We start from the raw sequence: 19,989 nt of genomic DNA on the forward strand, positions 1-19,989 counted from the left end.
AGTTCTGCAAGTTTCGCAGGAGAGCTTCTGTAAAGTTTGGAAGGTAGGAGACGAGGTACTGGCAGAAGTAAAGCTGTGAGGACGGGGGCGTGAGTCGTGCTTGGGTAGCTCAGTTGATAGAGCACTTGCCCGCAAAAGGCAAAGGTCCCGAGTTCGAGTCTCAGTCCGGCACACAGTTTTAATTTGCCAGGAAGTTTCATATCAGCGCACACTCCACTGCAGAGTGAAAATCTCATTCTGTAAATCAGATATGTCTGGACTAATGACTACAGGCACATTACCACCATTGGGGTCTGTAGCGGAAAAAAACGAAAGCCCCTTAGTCTTCTACATTATCTCTAAGAAATTGAAAAAAAATTTTTTGTGAAGAATGGTATCATAATATTTACTGAGAATATTTCTTCAAGACTATGCAAATAATTAGCTAGTAACTGATGTTTCATTTGACACTGTAAAGATCATTGAGATTTTGAAGTGCCGCCATATTTGATTAGCCTAGTGATAAAAAAATCAGCAGCAGAAGTGTTATAATTTGTTTACAGGAATGGTGTGTGACGTGACAACAGGTGTCAATCCAAGGACAGAAAAAGTAAGTACTGTAGTAAAAATAGTCTATCTTACTCAGGAAACTAAAGAAACTAAATGTATTTCTACAGCTGTAGTAAATGTAACAGAAAATGATATGGAATTCACAAATTTTGAATGGACACAATTGAAACCCATTACTGTGATCATAGTACAAGATGTCCAGGCTAGAGGAATTCACAAATAAATTCTTATAACGAAAGAACTCAACATTTTATGTTGCTGTGTAAACACACAATTGATAGCGACTCTTCCAAGATCTGATCCTCATGATTTCATGGGCAACCCTGAGGCACATGCACACCAGTGGTAGGGCATACTTGTCTCAACATGTTTTGCAAACTAGCCAGTTCCACAAATGCCTCCAGACATTTTCCAGAAAAATGATGGACCCCACCCCACATTCATGAGGATGTTACCAGATTTCTCCACAAGATGTTTCTTGAGCACTGGATCAGAAAGGGGGGGGGAGGGGGAGGAGGTTGTCCTATTGCCTGGCCCTCTTGGTCTCCTGGTACGACACTCGATTTTATTTAGTGAATGGAGGTATATCAAGGGCACTGTTTACAGAACAAGGGTTCTGTGATCTGGTGGACTTAAGATAACAGACCTACACCGCAGTACAGACCATGACAAATGCAATGCTTATGAATATCTGGAGAGAAATGGAGTACCTTTTTGATACCTGTCAAACTACAAACAAGCCCAACTTTGAACTGTACCAACAAGCATAAAAATGTTTGAGCTCTTGGTACTATGTTGGAAAAATAAACTTACAAAGCTTAATAGGTACTGAAATATAGAATGTGCTTTTGTATACCTGTAGCCTAGACACCTTGCATAAGGAATGGGCAAATTGCTACACATATGAACCTGGACAACCTGTATAAGGAAAGGACAAATTGCTATCCATATGAATAGTGGAATAAACTCCCAAGCTAAGCCAATCACTGGTATGCTACAGAACAGTTTGTTACCAGAACCTACATTAAAAAAAAAAAAATAAAGCAAAATAGTCTGTATTGTGTTCTCTCTGGATGCCTGACGTCGGGAGTCAAACAGCCGACGTCTGGTATCGCAAGGCTCAGTAATAATCACTATGTCACAGAAAAACGCGACTCCTGTTTATGATACTACTTAAAACAAAAGGCTTAAATCTTTGGAATGAATCTTTCAATCTACATAGCTGTTTCGCAAATTGCCGAACTGTTAAACAGTGTGCCCTTGCGTTTACTTACCGACTGTGTTATACACACCATGACTACGAACTCATCCAAGAATGGATATTGCGGAAGGGTATAAATCTCCATCTCACTTTCACGTTACTTTCATGTGCTAAATTCAATTCATTGTTATTTACTTTGAAATCAGGTAAGTTATTTATCCATGCGTTTGTTATCCCTGCCCCGGTTATTAGTGACCTCTATCAAACACTTAATACTCACATGTTAGCTTCAGCAATAGGAATGTTTGCTAGACAGTTCTCCTTCTTGAAGTATGTAATGGGTAAAGTAATGTTTCGTTTCCTTCTTCAGGATGAATGGTCCTCATGATATTCTGATAACACCTATACAGGCTTTCATGAAGCCAGCAATATACTTTGACGTCCAAAGTGTCACAACTTATTAACACAATGACTTGACATGATGATTCAGTCTGTCCACCGTACACTAGAAGACGTGAAGGAACGTTCGAAAAACTTCTCTTCGCGGCTTAACGCAATACATTCAACACTGGATGCTGTAGTAAACCACTACACCTACAACTGTAGCTAAGTATGTCATAACGTGCAGAACTGCAAGGTCCTCAGTGGGTAAAACCACATTAAAGAAAATACAGTTTATAAAGCACAATTCAAAAACTATTGTCACAACACACTATTCTCGCCCAACCTTCCAAAACAAATTTAGTTAATCCTTCACCCTCCCCGGCGAAAATTTGCATATATCGATAGTCCTGTTTTTGTCAATGTCATTATCGACGCATCACTGCAACTTTCGTCAAACGTCAGAGATTATCAATTATAGACATAAAAATTCGAAAACAAAATGTAACCAACAAAGCGCTAGCTTGCAATAAGAATGGGGAAGTAAGAGACGAGTATACAATTCCTGTAAGTACAAACGGTGCACTGAGACATTCTCGACCGACGTAAATATAGCCAATGACACGACCCTCGAAAATTAGTTCTTACTAAATATTTTAGAAAACATGTGCAAGTAGTTATAAGTGGGTGTATATTGACTCAGTATTTTCTGCAGTATATAATGTTACCATCACATACAACCAGGTAACAATCATTTAGACAAAATGTATGTATCTTATTAGCCGCAGGTAGACAGGGTATGTGACGTACTTTGCGCACATAAGCATTCGATTTGTATGTCTGTGGGTTACTTTAAACTTGAAACTGTGAGAATGATTTTTTTAATACGCTGATATTTAGGCTGAGATATGTAGTCAGTATCTAAGTACAGAGAATATCAATGTGCTAGAATGAAATCAATTAATTTGGAGGTGAGTTAAATCAGTCGAAAGGAAACTGTACAAATATCACACTATGAGTCAATATCTTCATATAAAATGTCGTAAAAACGAAATAGACCAATTCTTCTACAGCGTAAAATACGCATCACTTATTCGGTACACGAAAGAACGAATAAAATAAGTTATAAACTAGAGTCAAGACAGAAACGAACACAACGTTTTTGGGTCATCCTTCAGACGACTTTAAGAAATTATGATTGTTACAATCACCTAAAAATACACAAAAAACCATAGTATGCAGAATATATTGTTCAAGAAAAGGGGAGAGGCTAAGAAAACTCAATACTGAATGACATTTGGATAGAAACAAGAGGTCAAATACCTTCTGCTATGTAGGAGTTCTGGGACCTTCAACACTGCACAATATTTTAATGTGTCGTCCTGCCATTACAATGTGTGATTGATACTGTCTCGGGCTCGAAATTAGCATGTGGTTTTGTAATGATAGATTTAGGAGAGATCAAGTCTGATACCAGCACATTATTCGAAGTTCAGCCATTGCTGCTTACTTTCAAAGAACAACTTACAAGAAGTGGAAAAGCAATTTCGGAACCAATACAACAGTCGCAACAAAACAAAAGAATGCTAAGCATGTACACAATCTCGGACTTGGGTATGTTCATTAGTGGTTTACATCAAAAGTATTATTTAACAAATGGCGTGTAATGCGAAAATGGAAATTAGCCTCCTCTAGTAGTCTGCCCATTAATATTATATTATTAACTAACGAATGCAGGGAATACAAAAATGCATACTTATTTACAATGAATTGTTCCTGAAAACACATTCTTTGCAGTACACAAATATTATGAATGTTGTCAGGGGAATAGTCAGAGATATTAACTACTCTTGTTCCTAGAATCAGCGTAAATAGATTAACTTAAAAAATCTCTCCGTCAAATAAATACCCACTAGCTCAGTTGTAAAACTAGATAATTCGAAGAAATATATTAAAACCACAAATACCGAAAATCAATACGAAATTGAAGCCATTGAGGACAGCTCATGTGTAATAGCAACAAAACAAATCGAAAACTCAAGCTGAAGCGTAAACGCATTGGATTTTATTTTCTATTATAACCAGTAAAGCCCAATTCACCAAAGAGCCTAATTTCCATGTATAAAACAGCTTAAAACATCTGAGTACCATGTAAGTGAGAAAAAGCTTACAAAAGGTTTGAAATTATTCTTAAAGTTTTTTAGAAGTAGCTAAGAGCTCTCATTATGAAGCACTGGATAAATATAAACTGGGCAAAGTGCACTGCATTTTAAGCAAAAGCTAGTTTATCACAAATTAATTGTTATGACATCATTTCTTTTAAACTACATGTAGTACAACGATATAAACGTAGGTAGTAAAGAAGGAACAAATTAAAACGTCATGACTGCTGCTGCCGTTTTACCGAATGAACAGTGAAAATGTTCTAAGCGACATTCATTTTTTCTCTGGTCGTTTTCTGAAGGTGTCAGAGGGAAAAAGCTTCGAAAATGTTTTGAGTTATGTGTAAGGTTTGTTGGAAGTCACTAAGTGCTCTCATTCTCGACTACTGGATGAATAAGGTATGGGCATATGTGTCTCATTAGTTATGTTGCCTCGAGAATAATGTACAGCTTCTAGATGTAATATTTATGTTAATGTGTAAACTTTTGACGTAACATTATACCTCTTAATGAGTAGATTATGATAGCATTTTAAATTTTTAAATTCGATGTGTATTACAATCTATGATATAAAATGTCAGACTATATTGTCAGAATTAACAAACTAGCATTGATAGTAGAGTCCATTAACAGTTAAACTACATTCATAACAAATGTTCTTGACAGTAGTTATACAGTACATTTTCCAGATAGTTACTTAGTTAGTTGTATATCCCTTAGATCATGTTCATGATAAATGTTGCAATGTGAATTGCGACAGCTGAACAAACTTTTAAAGAAAGGATGAAGACATATTTAGGGCTTACGTGGCATAAGCTAGCTATTTACAATTTCATTATGTATACATGACTAATTATTTCTATGCAAGAATTTCTCTGCGGTATAGACGGAGCTCTTAAGAAATTACATATTTTATCCACACTTAAAATACTTCTTCCATCTATCAGAGAATTTATTTCAATGGATAAATTGTCAAATGCTTTATAACTGCATATTTCATCCCTGTCTGTAGCAATGTTAGATTCAGTAAAGGGTAATGCAGATAATTATTCCTTCTAGTGTGGCACTCATGAATATTTCCGTTGTACTGAAACCCACATGTATTATTGATAACAAATTCGGTAATTGAATAAAGGTACTGTGAGAGTACAGCTATTTAAAGAGATGGCGGCAAGATACGTGAGCATGAACCCCATACACGATTCTAATTACTTTCTTTTGTGAGAGGTTACTCCAGAATATTATCCTATAATACATCATTAAATGAAAGCACACAAAATATAACCCCTTACTGACTTCTGTATCCTCAAAGTTGGCGATTATTCTAATCAACTTAGAACTGAAAGTGTAGGGAAAGTGTAGCCCAAAATTTCAAAACAACAGAATTAGTTTTATTGAGAAAATATACACAGACAAACAGATAAAGCAAAATTTAAAAGGTCATACATAGGAGTTTTTACTTTATTCTTTAACTCATATTTTTATTCTAAGTGTCACAAAACGTCACAATATTGTATTTTTCTCCTTCAATAGTGCTGACTTTCACTATTTAAAAACTCCAGTTTTAAGGAATGTGTCTAACTCGTTTATTAATGCAACGTTTCGAATTCTTCTTTGTCCAGGTATTATAAAACCTGTATCATTTATAGTTTTCTGTGCTTTGATCTCTTTCGAGTAACAACACTTATCAGAAAAATATCAAAATCCTCATGCAGTCTTCACTATGATTTAGAAGACGAAAAAGCTCGAAATTAACTAGCATTTCAGCAGTGATTGATTGCAGGAAGAACTGGGAAACAAGTTACCCAAAGGTCACAGATGTCTTCCAAATAAGAAGTAGGGGGCATAGGTTCTTTGTGCAAGGATTCTGGAAAGGATAATGATGTTGTGATACAGGGTTGAAAATGAAACCTGTACTGACACAGAACAGGGATACACTATCGAGAGTAGGTTCATTTGCTAGTAATTTCTTAATGTATTTCATGACAGTGTCGAAGCCTAAAGCTTAATCTTCAGGTGCCACCACCTGTGAGCTAGAGAAGGGGCTACTAGCGTACAAGTGATATGGGTTGACATACAAAACGAAAGGTAAAGTTCTGAAAAGTGGTGTACTCACATTATTATGAAAACATAAATGGGCTGTGGTCGAGCCAGTCAGTTATGGAGGAGCTATGCCCACATCAAACAAATGCATAGTACTGGAACAAAGAGGATAACATTGAGGGAGGGCTTTGGACAGAAATGAACTCAATAATAATGTAAATAAATAAGTAAATGAACTCACTCTTAGGACGAGCTACCACAGTGCCCACCTGACAGCACAATACACCAGTGACTAGTGCAGAATGCCCAGAAGCCAGTTGACTGTGGCATCAGAAGCAACTGACCTAGGAGGGAATGAGGTAGGGAATCAAAGCAGGCAACAAAAAAAAAAAGAGTTGGAAACAGGGTCTAACGACCCGAGCTGCTTACATGAGTGTGATATGTAACCTCGATACAAAATAGAACTACGAATATGAGAATAAATATGATACCATATAAATATAAGTATTCGGCAAAAATGCATAAAATCCAACATGACACAGTGCATCAGAATAAAAAGATGTAAGGTAAAAAGTATAGTGAAACAGAGGGTGTGGATGGTATATAAAAATATATCTAAAAATCGAGCAGTAAGGCAATGTGTGCTGAAATGTTGTAAGAGAATGATGCCAACTGTTAAGATTGGTACTCATGCATAGGCTCATCTTAAGGGGCCAAAACAAGATTTTGTACAAAAAGTTTAGTTGGGCCTTAAGACATGTCTACCAATTTAGAGTTCGCTTCTGTTTTCAGACATTATCATCAGTCTCTATTGATCAGCTCAGTAGGTAGAGTCAATATGGAGTTAGGTCGAGGGTCGCCAAACTTATGAAGTTTGTGAGCTAATCTACTGTTTCTAAACCCCAATGAAATCTTAAAAAACTAGGACAGAAACAAGAACTTTCTTTTTTTAAAAAAATCTTACATTTATTTATTGCTTGATAGTGTCAGTATAAGTGGGTATAATTAACATCTTACACTTGTAGATCTAGGATGGATAAAGAAGGTGTTGTCATTTTCATAAAACAAGGGTATAAATGCAAAACTGTAGAAGTAAGCAAATTTTGTGTTGATCAGCACTTTGAGGTTTGTGCATGTGAACTTTTGCAAGACAATGTAGTGTTGATATTAGCAACAGTCTACAGGTCCCCATTACGAGACTGGAAGATGTTCATAAAAAAGTTTGATCCCCTATTATGCCGTCTGTCAGACAAAAGGAAGAAGTTTTTAATCTGTGGTGATTTCAATGTAAACTTTCTAAGTAATTCTGGTAGGAAAAGTGAACTAGAAGTGCTATTAACAACATATAACTTAGAATCAGTGATCAATATTCCTACATGTATAGCTCAGGAGAGTAGCACGCTAATAATTTTGTATTTAGTAGGGGCAGATTTGCATTTTAAAATCTGTGACTTGTAACGTCTCGTAGTCGTCTGTCATTTGTTTATTTCTTTCAAATAGTCTTTGTACGTTACTGACAGTACAGTTAGCCTTCTGCCACCGAGCAGTGTGTCAGCAGTGCGCAAGTAGCGTTATTACTGCATTTACTAGGCAGTCTTGTAATTAATAATCGTTTGAATTTTGTGTCGAATTGTTTGTGCTCTCTGTGGATTAGTTCAGACGTTCTTTGGGCAGCAGTATTTAGCATGGATAGGGACGGCGACTGCTGTGTTCGGATGGAGGCATCCCTTCACTCCCAGCTTCAGACAGTTTTGGCTTCAGTCACACAGCTTGAGGCTGTTACCAATGGGCATCACTGTGGGGGTCTGGATAGGTATTTGTCGGGGACGGCCAGCTCATCCCACGCATCGCCCGACAGACTACGCCTGTGGCTGCCCGGGATACTGCCCACATTGAGGCTGACCCCTCACCCGTGGTAGAGTGGGAGTTCGTCTCAAGGTGTGGCAGGGAGCGAAATACATTCCGGAGGGCTGAATGGAAGGCCTCTCCAGTTTGTCTGATAAACCGGTTTCAGGCTCTGTCTCCGGCTGATACTGATCTTCTGCCGGACATGGCTGCTTGTCCTGTTCCAGAGGTTGCCCCTCAGTCTGCAAGATCCGGGCGGTCCGGGAGTGTGGGCTTACTGGTAGTTGGGAGATCCAACGTCAGGCATGTAATGGGTGCCCTTAGGGATATGGCTGCAATGGTGGGGAAGAAAACCAATGTGCACTCCGTGTGCATACCGGGAGGAGTCATTCCAGATGTGGAAATAGTCCTTATGTATGCCATGAAGGGTACAGGGTGCACCCATCTGCAGGTGGTCGCTCATATCGGCACCAATGATGTGTGTCGCTATGGATCGGAGGAAATCTTCTCTGGCTTCCGGTGGCTATCTGATTTGGTGAAGACCGCCAATCTCGCTAGCAGGATGAAAGCAGAGCTCACCTCTGCAGCATTGTCGACAGGACTGACTGCGGAACTTTGGTACAGAGCCGAATGGAGGGTCTGAATCAGAGGCTGAGACGGTTGTGCGACCGTGTGGGCTGCAGATTCCTCGACTTGCGCCATAGGGTGGTGTGGTTTCGGGTTCCGCTCCAATAGGTCATGAGTCCACTACACACAGCAGGCGACTACATGGGTAGCAGGGGTTGTGTGGCGTGGACTGGGCGGTTTTTTAGGTTAGATGGCCCCAGGCAAGCACAGAAAGGGCAACAGCCTCAAAGTGTCCGGGGCAAAGTCAGGACATGCGGGGACCAAGCAGCGATCGGTACTGTAATTGTAAACTGTTGAAGCTGCGTTGGTAAAGTAACGGAGCTTCAAGCGCTGATAGAAAGCACCAAAGCTGAAATCGTTATAGGTACAGAAAGATAAATTCTGCTGAAATATTTACAAAGGCACAGATGGTGTTTAGAAAGGATAGAGAGCATGCAACCGGTGGTGGTGAGTTTGTCACTGTTAGTAGTAGTTTATCCTGTAGTGAAATAGAAGTGGATACTTCCTGTGAATTGTTATGGGTGGAGTTTATACTCAACTATCGAGCAAGGTTAATAATTGGCTCCTTTTACCGACCTCCCGACTCAGCATTAGTGGCAGAACAACTCAGAGAAAATCTGGAATACATTTCACATAAATTTCCTCAGCATGCTATAGTCTTAGGTGGAGATTTCAATTTACTAGATATAGACTGGGACACTCAGATGTTTAGGACGGGTGGTAGGGACAGAGCATCGAGTGACATTAAACTGAGTGCACTATCCTAAAATTACCTTGAGCAATTAAATAGAGGACCAACATGCGGAGATAACATCTTGGACCTACTGATAATTAACAGACCCGGACTTTTCGACTCTCTAAGCGCAGAACAGGGAATCAGTGATCATAAGGCCATTGCAGTATCCATGAAATGGAAGTAAATAGGAATATAAAAAAAGGGAGGGAGATTTATCTATTTAGCAAGAGTGATAGGAGGCAGATTTCAGACTACCTAACAGATCAAAACGAAAATTTCTGTTCCGACACTGACAATGTTGAGTGTTTATGGGAAAAGTTCAAGGAAATCGTAAAATTCGTTTTAGACAGGTACGTGCCGATTAAAACTGTGAGGGACGGTAAAAACCCATCGTGGTTCAACAACAAAGTTAGGAAACTACTTCGAAAGCAAAGAAGCTTCACTGAAAATTTAAACGCAGCCAAAACTTCTCAGACAAACAGAAGCTAAACGATGTCAAGGTTAGTGTAAGGAGGGCTATGCGTGAAGCGTTCAGTGAATTCGAAAGTAAAATTCTAAGTACCAACTTGACAGAAAATCCTAGGAAGTTCTAGTCTTACGTTAAATCAGTAAGTGGATCGAAACAACATATACAGACACTCTGGGATGATAATGGCATTGAAACAGAGGATGACACGTGTAAAGCTGAAATACTAAACACCTTTTTCCAAAGCTGTTTCACAGAGGAAGACCGCACTGCAGTTCCTTCTCTAAATCCTCACACGAACGAAAGAATAGAAAAGCAACTGAAATCACTCAACAGAGGAATGTCCACTGGACCTGATGGGATACCAATTCGATTCTACACAGAGCACGCGAAAGAACTTGCCCCCCTTCTAACAGCCATGTACTCCAAGTCTCTAGAGGAATGGAAGGTTCCAAATGATGGGAAAAGAGCACTGGTAGTTCCAGTTTTCAAGAAGGGTCGTCGAGCAGATGCGCGAAACTATAGGCCTATATCTCTGACATCGATCTGTTGTAGAATTTTAGAACATGTTTTTTGCTCGCGTATCATGTCATTTCTGGAAACCCAGAATTTACTCTGTAGGAATCAACATGGATTCCGGAAACAGCGATCGTGTGAGACCCAACTCGCTTTATTTGTTCATGAAACCCAGAAAATATTAAATACAGGCTCCCACGTTGATGCCATTTTCCTTTACTTCTGAAAGGTGTTCGATACAGTTCCGCACTATTGCCTGGTAAACTAAGTAAGAGACTACAGGATATCAGACCAGATGTGTGGCTGGATTGAAGAGTTTTTAGCAAACAGAACACAGCACGTTGTTCTCAATGGAGAAACGTCTACAGACGTTAAAGTAACCTCTGCGTGCCACAGGGGAGTGTTATGGGACCATCGCTTTTCACAGTATATATAAATGACCTAGTAGATAGTGTCGGAAGTTCCATGCATCCTTTCATGGATGATGCTCTATCTGCAAGGGAAAGGCGCTTGGTGCAGGGAGTGGCAACTGACCCTTAACATAGACAAATGTAATGTATTGCGAATACATAGAAAGAAGGATGCTTTATTGTATGATTATATGATAGCGGAACAAACACCGGTAGCAGTTATTTCTGTAAAATATCTGTGAGTATATGTATGGAACGATTTGAAGTGGAATGATCATATAAAATTAATTGTTGGTAAGGCAGGTGCCAGGTTGAGATTCCTTGGGAGTGTCCATAGAAAATATAGTCCATCAACAAAGGAGGTGGCTTACAAAACACTCGTTCGACCTGTACTTGAGTATTGCTTGTCAGTGTGGGATCTGTACCAGGTCCGATTGACAGAGGAGGTAGAGAAGATCCAAAGAAGAGCGGTTCGTTTCGTCACAAGGTTATTTTGTAAGTGTGATAACGTTACAGAGATGTTCAGCAAACTCAAGTGGCAGATTCTGCAAGAGAGGCGCTCAGCATCGCGGTGTAGCTTGTTGTCCAGGTTTCGAGAGGGTTCGTTTCTGGATGAGGTATGGAATATATTGCTTCCCCCTACTTATACCTCCCAAGGAGATCACGAATGTAAAATTAGAGAGATTTGATCGTGCACGGAGGCTTTCCAGCAGTCGTTCTTCCCGTGAACTATACGCGACTGGAACAGGAAAGGGAGGTAATGACAGTGGCACGTAAAGTGCCCTCCGCCACACACCGTTGGGTAGCTTGCGGAGTATAAATGTAGATGTAGATGTAGAATAGATAATGTATTTGTACAGAAAGAGGATGTAATACAAACATGTGCTTTCCCTGTGGTAAATGGATTGTCAGACCATGATGCACAACTGATTAACTTACAAAACCTAACAGGGTGTATAGTTCAGAAACCATTAAGTAAAAGTGTGAGGTCGTTCAACCCGGTATCTATACAGAACTGCAGAGAAAGCTTAAGAAATGTTAATTGGGGAGATGTATATAATGAGCCAAATGCTAATAATAAGTGCAAAATATTTATTGATAAATTTATATCCCTCTTTGAACATTGATTCCCAAAGAAAATTACTAAGCGTAACACCACACACCTTTCAAAGAAACCTTGGATTACTACAGGTGTTAAAGTGTCTTCAGAAAGAAAAAGAAAACTGTATGAGAGAGCAAGAACTAGTAAAGATCCAGAAGTAGTTTTACACTATAAAAATTATTGTAACATACTGAGACAAGTTGTAAGGAAATCAAGAAATATGTATGTTAGAGAAGAAATTAACAACTGTGGCAATAAAATTAAATCAATATGGAATGTTGTTAGAAGGGAGACAGGAAAAGCAACCACTGGGGTAGGTAGTATAACTGTTAAAGATAATGAGACCGTCCAAACCAACAGTACACAAGTAGCTTATGTATTTAACAATCATTTCTTAAGTGTAGGAGAAAAAATTGGTGAGAACAGTTCAAAAGAAAAAGCTAGTCAGTACATGGAAGAGTCTGTTTTGAAAAAAATTTAGTCAGATTAAGTTTCACCTAACAACCTCTTGTGAAATAAGTATAATTATTAAATCTCTGAAAAATAAATGTTCTGTTGAAGTAGATGACATCTCTAATAAGATATTACAACAATGTGGAGTAATTACAGCTGATGTTCTGAGTCACATGTGTAATGCATCACTAACTCAAAGTATTTTCCCAGACAGGTTAAAATATGCCATTGTCAGGCCTCTCTACAAAAAGGGGGACACCACAGATGTCAATAATTATCAGCCAGTATCCTTGCTTACAGCATTCTCAAAAATCTTCGAGAAAGTAATGTGCTCAAAATTGGCTAGCCATCTCAACAGTAATGGGATACTTAGTAAATCACAGTTCGAATTTCAAAAATGCTGTTCCACTGAGACAGTAATATACAATTTCACTGTCCCCATAATAGAGTCTTTAAACTGTAAAATGTCACCAATAGAAATTTTCTGTGACATGTCCAAAGGATTTGATTGTGTGAACCATGACATTATGTTACAGAAATTACAATTCTATGGTATAAATGGGATTGCATATTAGTGGTTTAAGTCATACCTATAGAACAGGAAGCAAAAAGTATACCTATATGGGTCAAGTGATTTAAATAATTTTGCCACTTCATCTAACTGGGGTGAAATTACATTAGGTGTTCCACAGGGTTCAATCATGGGTCCCCTTCTGTTCTTGATATATGTGAACGACCTCCCCTCCTATTTGAAACAGGAAGCTGAACTGACACTGTTCGCTGATGATACAAGCATCATTATTAATCCAGTAAAAGAAAGTCCAGTTGAATATGATATAAATAAGGTCTTTGGAAAAGTCATTAATTGGTTTTCTGCAAATGGGCTTACTCTAAACTTTGAAAAAACACAGTACATCCAGTTTTCAGCTGCAGAGAATTCAGTTCCTTCAATAAATATAACACATCAACAGAAGTCAGTAGACAGGGTAGAGCATACTAAATTTTTGGGTGTATATATAGATGAGAATCTTAATTGAAAAATTCATATTTTGGATCTCCTAAATCGACTATGTTCAGCTACTTTTGCGATCAGAATAACTGCCAATTTTGAGGATATAGAAATCAGTAAGATAACATTCTTTGCATACTTTCACTCTCTGATGTCATACAGAATAATATTCTGGGGTAACTCAACATTGAGACAAAAAGTATTCACTGCTCAAAAGAAAGTGGTTAGAATAATGTGTGGGGTTCATAGTCGCACATCTTGTAGGCATCTTTTTTAAAGATTGGTAATTCTTACAACAGCCTCACAATACATCTACTCACTAACGAAATTTGTTTTCAACAACATGGACCAGTTTAAAAACAACAAAGATATTCATGATTATAATACCAGAAAAAAGAAAGACTTACACTATCCTTTGCTAAACCTATCTTTGGCGCAGGAAGGGGTAAAATATGCTGCTATAAAAATTTTCGTCAAATTGCCAGATGAAATAAGGTGTCTGACAGACAGCTGTAATAGCTTCAAAAATAAATTGAAATCGTATCTCCTTGACAACTCCTTCTGTACCATAGATGAATTCTTGAATAACAATAAATAAATGATAAATACAGTATATGCATTTTGTGCCATTTAAGGGAATGAGGTATATATTAAAAATTCTTGTTTCATATGTGCATTTCATGTGCACTTGACACATTCCACATCATAATGGCTACCATACCGTTGATTGATCAATGGAACACGCAACCAACTAACTAACTAACTTGTGAACTTACATTTCCAGTCAATAGGAAACAAATTTTGCTGAAACTGTATATAAGAAAAAGAAATTGAAATTGAACTCTACATAAGAAAGAAACTGACTTGTAATTTGTAATAAAACACAAATGCAAGAACAGGTAGTTTTCTCTTCAATGAAAATTATGGCAGCCTTTTTTGTCATCAATAAGTTTTTAATAGCAGCTGTCATTTGTGTACAGTATTCCAAGTGTTCATCAGTCAGTCTGTTTCTGTGCCTATTTGTGTATACAGATTTCATACTAGAATAGGAACCTCACACAGACATTTCAAGCTGTACATTACCTTAACTTTATGAACAACTTGGACCAAAATTTGATATTATTCTCTAGGAACAAAAACCCAGGTATCATCAGAGCTTGAAGAAAGCGATTTTAAAGCCAAATCATTTTGAAAATCAACAGTTCCAAAATCTCTCGAGCAGTGTCTTTATGAAAATCAAAATGCTCAGTGACAGAAGCAGAGAATTTTTCACCTTCAATCTGTAAACAAGGCGACTTGACACACTGTGCAACAGCTGAAATGCTTTCGAAATCTTGGAACCGTTTGTTGAACTGATTTCTCAAACCTGCAAGAACTACTGCGTATTATTTGTTGTTGTAAGGAAGTGCTGAAGAGCCTTGCTTGTCAACGTTTTGTTTCAAATAAGCAAAGTCTTTGTATTCCCCTTGAATGAGATTTGTCCCACAGTTTCAGCTTTTTAGAGAATGAATCAACATCTGAAATTGTTCCATTAATATCTTTTTACCTACCTTGAAATTGCAAGTTAGAGATATCTAAATTTTTTGTGATGACCGCAAGAAAAGTAACATCCTGTAACCAAACTGGATCCTCTAGTTCACAGGATTCGCCTCATTCTTTCAAAAATTCTATTAAGGCAGGAAGCAACTCTTTAAGACGTTGTAAAACTCTGACTCTACTAAATCAATGAACTTCCATATGAAGCAGTACATCATCATACTGGTGGCAACTTAGTTAATCACTCATTTCTCTGTACAAACGTCTCTGAATTACATGTGCTCTAGCTTTGTTCAATACTGTTATGGCTGTTTCCATTACATTGTTCATACGCAAAAACTTTCCACACAGGGACTGGTGATGTGTTACACAATGGTAAGAGAGAAATTTCGGAAAGGAACTGTGGTTATGATATTGCCTCCATCACTTGATAAACCCACCAACTTTTTCACAAGAATATTTATAGAATTGATAAGATCTTTGACTGTTAAAAATGTGTCCCGTCCTTCAGAGCATCCCGTTAGTGGTTTAATCCTTACCAGCTCCTCTCTTATTTCGAAATAATCAAAAGCTATTCTTGCAAAAATGGCCAACTAAGCTGTGTCGACTGTATCAGTTGATTCAACAAGTTGTAGGGAAAATAGCTGCACCGATTAAAATCAATTTTACGTTGTGAAATAACATCAGAACTTATAACCTCAACCCTCCTCTTACTATATTTTCAGAAAGATATACCAGTTTAATAGCAGACATTATCTCACTTTTTGAAACTATATAATAATGAATCTGGAGATTTATAACTATTTTTGTGTAATTCACTGTCTTCGTATGGTTTCTTAATAATATTTGAAACTCAGTATGACTATTCAGATGCTGCTTTATTGTCGCCTAATGGCTTAAAATATCTGTTGAGCATTATCTTTGGATTTTAGGTGCCTTATCTTTTATTTCTTTAGAGCTGAATCCAGTGGGAAATCCCTTTCAGTCCCTGAGTGAATAGTTTTGAAATGATGTTCGACGTTCCCTTTCTTCTCAAATGATAGAGTTGCACAGCACAGTAAACACAAACACTTGTGCTTTACCTGGGTAAAGAAGTAATCGATTTTCTTTTGTGAATGAATGTGCAAGCTCTTTGATTTTGGTTGAACATGACATCATTAGAATAAATCATTTATCAATAAACAACTCAAACCATCCACATTAGCAAATGACTGATATACATAGGAAAAACATAATGTGGACGACTTCGTGCATATACAATCAACTATGTGGCTGACAATTAACATTCTTGACTGACAATCGAAATTGTACATGAGAAACAAGCAATTCTTGTCATGAGTGCAGTCTGAGCTCAGGCCAGTGGAGCAATTTAAAGTAGTCAACCTCAACATTACTGCAATCTACTGAAAATATTCCAATGAACTATGAGTAGATCACTGTGCTGGATCAACTACTTCTCTTAGGTGTGGGGTTGAACATAGGTTCAGTTTCTCTTGGTGCTGTTAGCAGATGGTGTTTTACAAGGTTATGGTCTAAGTCCCAAACGGAATCAAAAAGGGAAATTGACTTGGTTGATACAAAATTTTTTAAGGGGGACACTGCAGTCACAGGTGTGAAAATGGTATTTGTTATAGTGCAGATTCTGATTTCAGGCTATTAGTGTTAAAGGATGTAAATATAAAATTTTAGTCTAAACATGTGAAAATATAAAAGACATTAAAGTAACATTATTACATCAAAATATTAGAGGATTAAGAAATAAAATCAATGAACCTCCAACTGGTTTAGATGAACTGCTGCCTATATATCATGTACATGAAATATATGTTTCTGAACATCATTTCACCACTGATATGGGAATGCTAAGTCTGAATGGATATAATTTAATGTCCAGTTACTGCAGGTCAAGTATGGATAAAGGAGTAGTTGCCAAGCAGTTTGGTCCTCTCCCTGCTTAAACTAACCAACCATGGAAAATTCATTATGATTCTTTTAACATACAGGGCTATTCTGAATGTTCTATGAAACCATTTGACACTGTATTAAACTTCTTGACTATCAGCTGGATATGAGGTAAAGACACTTATTTAAATTTTTAGAGCAAAGTTATTTTAGAGCTATACTTGATTCACTTGCCATTTTATGTAATCTAGCTGCCCCGACACAATTTGCAACAAGAACCATGAGAACCAGCAACATTGTCTGATGACATTTATATAGATGCACTGAGACTGTAAATTCATAGCGTAATTCACTCAAGTACGTATTCATAGATGCTATAGTCAACTATACACTCAGAGATCAGACCAAGAGGATCATATGATGATGACTGCCATCAGCTTGGCAGGCAGATACATTGACCACCCAGCTACAGAGTTGGACAATATCAGGGTGTAGGATATAAATAAAAATAACAGGAAAGCTCCAGTGGTAGTTAACTGGAAAGGAATTGAAGAAATCAACAAGAATTGGCATAGAACAGATCGAAAGATGTCCACAATACATCTAGTGAAATAAAAAACCAATAACGTCAATTATATTTTTCTATTGTAGAACCTCATAAATTATATTCTTCTCCATAAAATAGCACTTGGCGAGGAGAAGCATTATGGTTTTAGTAGCTATACGTGAATACTGAAAAGATGTGCAATACAAGTTATACACCAAATTAAAGACGTATTTGAGTGAATGTAAGACATGAAAATAAGATTGTGACATATCTTCACTCCCTACCCAGCTACTCTTGAGGAAGAATGGGCTGCCTTGCCTCCACAAAAATTCAGACACCTCGTTGAAAACGTTCTCAGCAGAGTAAAAGCCTCATAACGGTGAAAAGTGGACACACGATGTATTAATGTGCACAATAGATGTCTGGATACTTTTGCTCAAATAGTGTATACATTCATTTAATTTCACGAGACTATATCTTCGTATGTAACGTTTACATACCACATAAAATAATGTACACTGAATTTAAGCATACAGAATTATTTTGTGTTTTTGGCACACAAGTACACATTCATAAATGAACACTTATAACTCAACACTGAGAGTAATTTCTCTGTACCAGAGACAAGACGCACTACTCTTGGTAGCTGAATGGATTATTTCTACACGACTTCTCCCTCTTCCTGCCCCCCTCCCCAATATATTACAGAGCACTTTTGCCAACTGAGCTACCAAAGTACGACTTTCAAGTCGTCCTCTATTAGTGGTAGTGCCAATTTCTCAGGAAAAGTTCTGTGAAACTGGAAAGGTATGAGATGAAATACTGGTGGAAGTAGGCCTGTGAGGAGTGGTGATGAGCTGTGCTTAATACGCCAGAAGGTTCCATATCAGTGCACACTCTGCAGCACAATGAAAATTCCTTGTGGAAACAATCCCTCCAGGCTGTAGCTAAGTTATGTACCCATGATATCCTTTCTTCCAGGAGTGCTAGTTTTACAGGTGAAATTTGGAAGGTAGGAGATGAGATACTGGTGCAAGTGAAACTTTGAGGATGGGCTATGAGCAGTGCTCAGATAGCTCAGTTACTAGAGCACAGTTAGTAGACCACTTGCTGGCAAAAGAAAGGTCCTAGGTTCGAGTCCCAGTTCAGCACACATGCTTAATCTGTGAGCAAGCTTCATAAAAACACACATTCCATTCAAGAGTGAAAATTCATTCAGAAAATTAACTTTTATTTGCCAGCCAGCTCTTGTGCAGCCTGCTGTCTCTAGTGTCGTATTAGCTGATGGCTGCTGGTTAATGGAGTGGTGTGGTAACCATAGCTGATGCCTGCACAGGTGTCTCTGGGCGTGGTGACGCTTGTAGTGTCGGTATGCTGTCTTGCAGTGATGAAGGTAGTACCCATACTGGCTTGATCCACTCCATAGGGATCTATGCGGTTATGTTGTTTTGTAAAATCTCTATGTTTTAGTCTACTCGATGCAACACTGGAAAAGGGATCAGTGTATGGTGGTTTGAGTGGCGATCTGATGAGATGTGCCTAGAGCATGTTATGAGTACAGTCATGCAAATCTTTATGGAAGAAAATGGAGTGTTCACTGTGGTGCAAAGGAAGTGGGCAATGGAACTTGGCGATGCACTCTGAGAGCTGTTGTACTAACTATGCAGATGGCAGTGGTGCAGGTGTGAGGAAGTTTGCTGGATGTGTAACAGCTCCCCATACAGCATTTTTGGTAATGATGCTCTAATGTCTGACCTAGAGTACCAAGAGAAGAACCTCTGTCCATTTCCCACTGTGGCACATGAGAGCTACATTTAGGGACTGATGCCATCTTTCTGTCATCCCTGTAAAAGTCGAACAAGCCTTGAAACTACAACATGCCCAAACAAACGATGAATAATAAATACTTACATAAACCTTATTCTAACAAACATTCACGAAATTCTAAGAATCATTGTGTGTTGAAAATGTAATATGTATTTTATTTATTAATCATTACTTTTGTAATTAATGTAATTATCAAAGAATAACTATATGTTAAAAATATGTATCTTAGAGTGACATTACAATAATATCTGAGATCATCTAATTTTCCACAATTAAATGAGCGCCATTACAGGTTTCGCTCTCTCTTCCATTTGCTTTCGATGTTCATGGTCAAACTATCTGTCTGAGTAATCAGGCACATGTAAATTCTTAAATAGTTCAATATATGATTATAGAGCATTTGTTGGAATTATTTAAGTACTGTAAATAACCATTCCATGTCGAATTCATCAAGATTTTTCATCATTTAGCGTTTTTAGCTTTTTGAGCATCATCACAAACGAGCTGCAGTCACAGCCATTATGCTGCAAATATGAGTTTGAGCTAACCATACAAAAGGCGCACACCCTGCAGCAAAGAAGCTCAGCAGTACAATTCTAAACATTTTCTTACTGAATTTTGACTTAAAGCCCAACTTGAGACTTGACATGGACTAACACGGACACACACAACATTTT

At 37.9% G+C, this 19,989-nt stretch overlaps 1 protein-coding gene across 2 annotated transcripts in view; it reads right to left on the reverse strand.

The window, feature by feature from the left end:
* LOC126249490 (mitochondrial Rho GTPase) overlaps positions 1–2,532 on the reverse strand; it is a 201,755-nt gene extending 199,223 nt beyond the window's left edge. For both annotated transcript variants that reach the window (XM_049951145.1, XM_049951152.1), the window contains exon 1: positions 2,031–2,532. In XM_049951145.1, the coding sequence (XP_049807102.1) occupies positions 2,031–2,032 (2 nt within the window). In that variant the 5' untranslated portion in view covers positions 2,033–2,532. The remainder of the gene's footprint in view (positions 1–2,030) is intronic.
* Positions 2,533–19,989: the final 17,457 nt, after the last annotated feature.

This window comes from Schistocerca nitens, chromosome 1 (assembly GCF_023898315.1).
Source record: "Schistocerca nitens isolate TAMUIC-IGC-003100 chromosome 1, iqSchNite1.1, whole genome shotgun sequence".
In the NCBI taxonomy this organism is placed as follows: domain Eukaryota; kingdom Metazoa; phylum Arthropoda; class Insecta; order Orthoptera; family Acrididae; genus Schistocerca; species Schistocerca nitens.